This window comes from Pundamilia nyererei, unplaced genomic scaffold (assembly GCF_000239375.1).
Source record: "Pundamilia nyererei isolate P.nyererei 1_Seehausen unplaced genomic scaffold, PunNye1.0 scaffold00001, whole genome shotgun sequence".
Lineage (NCBI taxonomy): Eukaryota > Metazoa > Chordata > Actinopteri > Cichliformes > Cichlidae > Pundamilia > Pundamilia nyererei.
In genome coordinates this window covers 102216-110757 of record NW_005187402.1, presented here as the reverse complement: position 1 = coordinate 110757, position 8542 = coordinate 102216, and the positions used below count along the sequence as shown (strand labels likewise).

The 8542-nt window shown below is 44.9% G+C and overlaps 2 protein-coding genes across 4 annotated transcripts in view; one reads left to right on the top strand and one right to left on the bottom strand.

Annotated features, from left to right (window-relative positions):
- mrnip (MRN complex interacting protein) overlaps positions 1–2190 on the top strand; it is a 7550-nt gene extending 5360 nt beyond the window's left edge. For all 3 annotated transcript variants that reach the window (XM_013911496.1, XM_005719925.2, XM_013911472.1), the window contains 4 exons: positions 346–452; positions 538–714; positions 1628–1682; positions 1792–2190. In XM_013911496.1, coding sequence (XP_013766950.1) covers positions 346–452; positions 538–714; positions 1628–1682; positions 1792–2073 — 621 coding nt within the window. In that variant the 3' untranslated portion in view covers positions 2074–2190. The remainder of the gene's footprint in view (positions 1–345; positions 453–537; positions 715–1627; positions 1683–1791) is intronic.
- On the bottom strand, positions 2117–4845 carry sqstm1 (sequestosome 1). The gene is made up of 8 exons (XM_005719395.1): positions 4453–4845; positions 4053–4148; positions 3645–3973; positions 3424–3568; positions 3106–3174; positions 2830–2966; positions 2511–2700; positions 2117–2433 (listed from the first exon to the last, which is right to left on the bottom strand). The coding sequence occupies exons 1-8, from the start codon at positions 4613–4615 to the stop codon at positions 2276–2278; spliced, it is 1287 nt and encodes a 428-aa protein (XP_005719452.1). The 5' UTR covers positions 4616–4845; the 3' UTR covers positions 2117–2275.
- Positions 4846–8542: the final 3697 nt, after the last annotated feature.

Below are 8542 nucleotides of genomic sequence, written 5' to 3'. Positions count from 1 at the left end.
GTTACACCATCTGTCGTTCACAAAAACTGCCAGTCCCCCTCCTTTCCTCTTACCGCTTTAGTTCTAAACCTTATATTGATCATTAACAAACAGAAAGAAAAAACCTGTTGACTCTGTTCACTCGTACCCTACTGCTTTGAATAACCTTTATTGCTGTACTTTCTGTTCTCTGGCTAGTCTTCGTGGGTGTCACGCAGGATGGTTCATGGGTATCATTAATGTATAAACTGTGTTTCTTATCAATCAGAGGTCACATAAACAGCTCAGTGTGAGGACGTCATTGCATTTACCAGCCTGCTCTTAGTTTATCCTCTGACTGATCGATCTCATCTGATTGATCGGTAGGAGTTTGGGCAGGGCAATGCGGCAGACTGCAGACGTCACGTTCAGAAACTAAACGCCATGAGAGGAGCCATGATGGAGGAGCAAGAGCGCCGTTCTTGGTCACTATGGTAACCAGGTTTCAGTTCCACTGTGTGTTGTAGTCCCGCCGTCTTTTAACACCACCAGGTCTTCACAGGTCTTTCCCGTTTACAGGGAGCAGGAGCAGCAGGAGGAGCAGCAGGAGGATGAGGAGCAGACAGACGAACCGGTGAGCCGCTGGAGCAAATACTTGGACACACCTGAGGAGGTGGAGCAAGACGATGAGGCAGAGCCTGAGGAGAAGGATTTAGGAAATCGAAGGCAGCTCCATGGCATCAAGATGACTGACAGGTGAATGTTGACAGGTGTTGTTGGAGGCATCATCATCATCACAGGCATGAATGTTAGGGTATGGAACTGTTTAATTAATTTAGGATCGTCTCTGATCCTCCGGCTCAACTTAGTTACTGAAAGATTTAAGTCAAGTCAGCTTTATTTGTACAGCATTTTTAAAAGTTTTGGCCAGAACAGAGTGACGATAAAAGAAGAACTACAGGAACACCTGTACAAGCATCAGCTGGATAGTCATCAGGTAGATCTTTGGAGGATCCAGGTTTCAAGCCTCGCCATGATCCTGTCATTCAGGTCCTCTCACAGCTATCCTTCTTCCATCCCACTTGGGGCTTGGTACCCAATCTCATCCTGTTGTCCTGGCTCAACCTTACCGTAGCATATGTGTTGTACCCTAACATGTGAATGTTGGAACACTGAGCTTCTAGTTGTTTCAATTCAATAAGATTCAAGGAAACAGTCTTCGCTGGGGTTACCGCCTTCATCTTTATCTGTGGGGTGGCTGTAGCTCAGGAGGTAGAGCAGGTCGCCTACTGATCGGAAGGTTGGTGGTTTGATCCCTGGCTCCTCCAGTCTGCATGCCAAGTATCCTTGGGCAAGATACTAACCCCAAGTTGCTCTCCGATGCGTCCATCTGAGTGTGAATGTGTGAATGTTGTTAGAAAAGAGGCTTGTTGAAGCATGGGGTCGATGTGGAACTTGCTAAGGAGCATTAAACCAAATATCAGTGGAGGTTTGCGTACATATTTGAGCCTGTGTGGATCAGAGAAAATCCCACATAAATTTAGACTTGTTTTTAAAGACATTTGGAGGAACAGCAGTTCATTACTCATTCATGATGAGTGGCTCACAAAGAGTTCTTAGAGTTCAGCATCACTAATCACACTGAAATCATCGCTTTGACCTGTGACAGGAAGAGGAAGCGAGCCGAGGAAGCAGGACCAGAGGATGTCCACACATCTGAACAGGTAAACAGAGCTGCTCACCTTCAGCGCTCAGACCCATGACCTTCAGACTGTGAGAAGAGCAGAATGCCTCCTCATGTACTTGACCTTTAACCTTTGCTCTTCTCTGCAGCTAAACTGTATGAAACTCCAAACACCTTCAACCATAAACACCTGTAGCCCCACCCTCTTCACCACCAGGTGGGCTAATTTCCTCAGCCCTGACTCAAAGGTGCAGGAGGGGGAGAAGCCTGCAGTTGGTGAGTGGAGTCAGTCTTTAAGTGGTGTCGCTGCTCCCTCCTGCTCTGGAATAATCAGCAGGCCCCGCCCTCTTCTTCCTGTTACCTCCATGTTCGACAGCGGCGAGGACTTTAACTTTGACGACGACTTCCTTGTTAAACGTCTCCCGGAGTGATTGTGCATTTGTGTGTTTCTAAAGAGGAGACTCTGACAGACTGTGCTTTTCTTCATGCTTTTATTGCTCACACAGAAACGTTTATATGATGATCAATAAAGAGAACAGAAACATTGATTAATGGACAGTATTGATTATCATTCAGACAACAGAGCAGAAATAATCAGATGCATGTTGTGACATCGTGATGATATCATCAGTGCTAGTGTGGGCGGGGCTGCTTGGCATACTGGATGGCGTCTAGCGCAGCGCCGATGTCAAAGTTCTTGGCCTGAAGGAGGCGGGTGAGCCAGCCGCCTTCGTCAGTGAAGCCCATCGAGAGCATCGAGGCGAGGGACTCAACCAGGCGGGGGTCAGCCTCTGAGGGCAAGAGGTCAGCAGGGTTTAGAGGTCAGTACTAACAGAACTAAAGTCACAGAGTGTGGATGCCAGCTTACCTTGAGGCAGGTGTGGGTACAGTGCCGCCTCCCTCAGCCCGCTGGGGCCCGCCTGCCCCTCAGACAGGGGCCCCTGCTCCTGGTTGTCGGGCTGCAGGGACTGCAGTTCACCTGTGGAGGGGTCGACCTCTTTGGAGCTCAGGTGGGTCCACTCCTCATCAGAGTCCTTGCTCACCTGAGGGTCACCACGCTAAAAGGTCACAGGAGATGTTAAAAGGGAGTTCTTCCTCCCTGCTGTCCCGTCAGGATCAGCTGATTGTTCTTTCTTCTGATATTTACATCATGAAGCACTTTGAGGTTTTATAAAATTAAAAGTTACCTTTGCTCCTAGACTGGCCCCGCCCTCACTGCTCGTATGCTCCATCTCCTCATCGCCCTCACCCCCCCCACTCTGAGTAGGTGGGGTCACCTTGGTCCGTTGTCCCTCGTGCTCCACGTCGATGTCCACATCGATACCTGTGTAAAGCACACACACACCACTTCCTGTTTTAGAGCCAGCTAGAGATCTTCACTCATCTCACATGCACAAACACAGTGACATCATAGTCTTTACCTTACAGCATCAAACAACTGTTTAAATGAGACTGACACTCACCTAGTGGGCTCAACATGGCTGCCACGCCCTCGCCAATGTTCTTCAGGAAGTCCACGTTGGTCTGAGAGCCTGCAGGGAGAAATAAAAGATGTTTTAAAATCACACAGATGTCACACATAACATTATTTTAGTGCTGTGACAGGATGTTTAAAGGGCCACACAAACGCGGCTCTGATGTCATGACCATTCAGTCCGCACGTGGTCTTTTTATTTTGAAATGTTGCTGCATTTTCCCTCTTGTACATCGCTTCCTGACCTTATCTGCTCTGATCTGACTTATTGATCAAGTATCACTTTAACCAAGATGGCAGAACTCACCAGAGGGGGTGTTGGCATCAGCAGCAGGTTTGGAAGGGCTAGACTCGTTCTGGTCCGGGTCGTTGTCCTGGTTCTGAGCCTGGTTCTGGTTCAGGTTCCACGTGCAGTGTCTCATCCTCTTCATCCACTTCCCCCGAGGAAACCACTGTAAAACACAGCCTCACAGTCATGTTTTGAAGGGCCTGAACAGGACACCTGCAGACCTGCACAGGTAGACTCACCTGCAGTGGGTGCCAAATGGGCAGTAGAGCGTGCTCAGTGTGCTTCCCCTTAGCCTGGCAGGAGGAGCAGAGGTCGTAGTTCGGACACACTGAACACTTGAAGCGGGTCCCAATCACAGGGCCATCGCAGCCATCACAGGTAACGTTGGGGTGCATGGTGTAGGGTGGGGCCACATGAGGAGGAGGCGGACCCATGTGTGGTCCATGGGGTGGGGCATGAGGACCTCCAGCATGGGGAGGTGGAGGACCTCCAGCAGGGGGAGGGGGAGGCCCAAAGGCAAAGGGAGGGAAAGCATGGAGAGGGAAGTCCCGTCTGTGCTCCTTCTTCTCTGTAAGAATGAAGCTATATTACCACAGCTGGAGGACGGATACCGCGAGCAATAACATTTATACAAACCGCAAACATACCTCGGATGAAGAGGCGGAAGGTGGAGTCCTTCATGCACCCCAGACCCATCATGAGCTCATCATCAGAGGAGAAGGCCACCAGGTCCCCATCTTCATCTGCAACACCATCATCATCATTAGTCACACACTGGTGAACTACAAAGGCTGCAGGTGACTTTATAATTCCAGACTAACTTTGAGGGTGTTTGTCCGTTTACATGACTATAAATAAAGATTAATACGACAACTGATTACGGTTTCATGTGTTTACAGGGAAACGGGTGAGTCTGGTCAGGTGAGTGTGCGCCTGCGCACTAACTCAGTTACGTCCCCACTCTCACAGTCACAACTTAAAACAATCAATAAGAATCCAGGAAGCGGTCAGAGTGTAAATCCCTCATTTGAACCCCCGCGCGCTCACCTCGGTAAAACAGGTTGAAGTTGTTCAGGTTTCCAAACACGTCCGCAGTTTTCCTGCTCAGGTACTCGAAGCTGCAGGACACGTCCTGATCCACCGCGAACCTGCGGATCTCCTTCACCGCCTCGTCCTTCCCCAGCAGGTAGGCCTTAACAGTCACCGACATCCTGCCGCTGACACCGGGTACACCTGTGTCTCTGTACGCTGATCGTCAACCGGAGGCTGGGTGTATGTCTGCGTGTTGTTCGCTGATAGTCAACCGGAGGCCGGGTTTATGTCTATGTCCGCTGAGAGGTGTCCAGGTCCGGGAGTTGGTGAGTTTGTGACGCACTTTGAAATCTCTCGCTCTGCTTTATGTTTACTTCCGCGACAAACGTGGGAAACGACGTCTGTGACGTCAGGGAAGTAAACACAGATTCGGCCTTCTATTGGCTTTTTCTCAGAGTCCCGCCCACAGGACCAATGGCAACCGAGGAATGACTCAGCGGCTTTCCAATGAGGTACTTTCCCTGAGTCATGTGACCTGTTTAAAGTTCATGATAAAATATCGCAAAGTCATCCTTACAAGACGGTTTCAACACCTGATCACAGAGCAGGCTTTCGATATGAAACTAATCATCAATAATTAGGCGGACTGATCAGAGCTCACAGCTGACGGGGATTGGATTAATAAATCAATCATTCGGGCTCTGCTGCTTACTCTCCAATCAAAACCAAAGATATGCTCATGGTCACGTGACTGAAGCGTTTTAAACCTGGTCCTGAAATCTGGACAATAAAACCTTTCAACTGATAACTCAACCTTTATCTCCAAAAACACCAAGTAAACACTCAGGGACATTTTAAATAAAGTTTAAAACTTCAAAACGAGTGTCCAAGTTCTCAGGTCTGACTGATTTATTGATCTTTGACGCGTTTCATGTTTATTAAACTTAACTGTTTTTCTGTCAGCCTAGGCCAATCAGCAGCAACTCTTCAGTCAGCTGACTCTGAGTCACTGCAGACAGGAGACGGTGACGCAGAGTCACAAGACTAGATCCACTACCCACAAGGGTGTAGATTTGGTTTTGGCATTGGTGGGGACGGATGATTCAACCACTGAACCCTGCCCTGTTTCTTTTTTTTTTCCTTTTTGTTTTTGCTTCTTAATAAAAAGCGGAGAAATATACTTGCCTACATATGCTATTCTACATGCTTTTAAACCATTTACAATCACAATTTATAGTTTCATATGTGAATTATATGATGTTAAATTACTATTAAACAAATGACTAAGTATTTTAGGCTTTAGTTTACTTCAGCCATAATCCATATAAATCAGGTATCATACAAAAATAAAAATTGCTTCATGAATATGACTTTAAGGACTTAACATCATTACTTCAGTTATAATACACCAACATCTGTTATATTTTGGCACTAAGGGAACACTGAATGACCTGGTGGTTTAGGCACACAATTGCCCCTATCAAATCAGTGAGCTGAGATTTTCTATTCTAAACATGAACTAGTGTCACAGCAACAGACATGGACTACTGGTGTCCCACACAACAACTCAATGTCCTCTATGTGAAGGAGCCAAACACATGCTTGCTCCTCTCGTTAACTGAGATAAACTGCTGGCATATTTGTTTTACATCTATACTGTCCAGTCTCTCCTGGTGGACCTTAGCTATCTTTTTAGTCTTCTGAGAGCACTGAAGCTTCTTTCAGCCTCAGTACATGCGTTTTATCTTCAGATTACAATTATTATTGTGTGCTTGATGTGCCTCACCTTTGGCCCTGGCTCTTCCCCTCTGACCGCACTAGGACATATTGCCACCTGATAAAATAGCACATTGATTCGTGCCATATAAAAAGTGAGACATGTCAATTCAGATTCTTTGTCAAATAAACACTAATGAATCAATTTACACCAGCAGCCTAACAATTGTTAATAATTATTTAATATTAACTAGTATTTAATAAATACTAGTTAATCTATAGCACCAAATCATCAGTCAGTCACCCGTGACCTCGCCTCTTCACCTCTGTGCTACAACATGGCAGAGCTGCCTCTGTCACCTAATGAATAACAATGGCTGTGTCCCAATTAAGAGACTGCACGCTTGAAGTACGCGCACTACGCGTACTACGTACGGTGCGTACTATAAGTACGAGAAGTGCGGAAGTGAGAGGCTTGTGAAATGGGACGGTATACACTTCGTCGCGCTGTTCAGGTTGCCAAGCAACCATGATACTAACTGCGAGACACGTTACATACAGCTTTGTTTGACAGAAATGAAGGAGAAAAATGTTTTGTTGGTCATTCATTTTTGTCATGACATCACTTTGATTAGTTGAGTATCTGAGGCTGAGACCACGGGACTGTAAAACATGATTGTTGGGCTTCATTTCTGTGCTGAACAGTCATTTAAGATTAGTTAGTAAATAACAATTAGTTAATGTTGTTCATGAGACTAAAGTCATCCCACCGTGGTAATGTAAATATAATATGGCCAATATTATAGTATGTACTTTTACTGTATGTTCACAGTCTTACAAATTAAAGAGAAAAAAAGGTCTTCAGTTAAAGACACAAAGACAAAGCGTGGTGTCCTGTCGTTCCTGGAACCATCTCCTCTTATGTTAAGCTCTCTGCGTAGGGTGAATAGGGTTAGGGTTACATTCACCTGAGGGCAGCAGAATTGTTTTTTATCGTTAATATGTATTGTTTTTTATCGTTACCTCAGTTTCCCTGTGTCTTTTCCCGTGTGTTATGAATACATTTTATTTGGTACCAGTACTGGTTTTATTTTGTTGTATTTATCCGCAACACCTTAAAGGCCGGTCCGTAAAAATATTGTCGGATATAAATTGGATCATGGCGCAAAAAAGGTTGGGGACTGGATTTTGATAATAGGCTGCTGACAGAGTAACGTTAAAGTTCGGTTAAAAGGGATAAAACAATGCTTGTGTAGTTGTGTCGAATTGTATGCACTTGTGGGAGTTATATGTACGTTTAAATTACTCTGTCTTTTGCAGACAGCAAGATGTAGGCTATAGGCTAGTTAACCTTAGCAGAGCTTCCCGTTGTCCCTCATAAACTCATTAACTTAGCTGAAACTCCCCACATGGTCAACCAAATGGAAAAGTTGTGTGAAACTCGCGACACAGATGGGGCCATGGCTTTATTGGGAATTAAAATGTATTTTATATTAATTTTATTAATATATTATTTTTAATGACTATATGTTCTTTATAATTTAACATTTTGATGCAGCAGAATGTAATTACAATTAATTAAAATGTAAATCAACGTGATTATAGATCACTTACAAGATATTTCTTTTCTTAAGTATCTAAGTGTAGACTACTTATACTGCACTTATTTTATTCAACTTTGTTCATTAAAATATTTATGGACATGTAAGAAGCATCACATAAATATCTTTGTAAAACCACTAACATGGACAAGAGCACCAGGAAGCGAGCCTGCTACGGGCAAAGGGAAGAACATCAACCTTTTGGGATTTACTTACCTGGATGATTGAGCACGCATTGAGACATCTACCTTATATCTTCAAAAATAGATAAAACAAACAAGAATATCAGTCCTAAAGGCATCGTCCACAAAATGTAAATGAAACTCAAATATGAAAAAAAAGAAACAAATAATTTTCTTTTAAAACAAAATGGTATTTATTAGCTTTCAAATAACCAAAACTTGCAAGATAAGAAATTGAGGTAAACTTCTGTGGTCCAAAGCATCACAGAGTGTGTCTGTGGACATGTAGTGCCAAACATACACTTACATTATCTAACTTTCACAGTAGCTTTTTGGACAAAGGTAAATGTGTGAATTAGTTTCCTGGGGTGCTTTAAATGCAGAGCAAACAATTATGCAAATGCATCAGCAAATCTAGGAATATCACCAAGTCACCTTCCACCACAACAGCCATGTGCAGGACTGGTCTGGACAGGTCTGCCAGTAACCACTGGGAGAAGGGCAACTGGAGCAGCGGTCCCCAACCCCCGGGCCTCGGACCGGTACCGGTCCGTGAGTCGTTTGGTACCGGGCCGTGAGAGTTGAGGCTCAGGTGTGAAATGTATG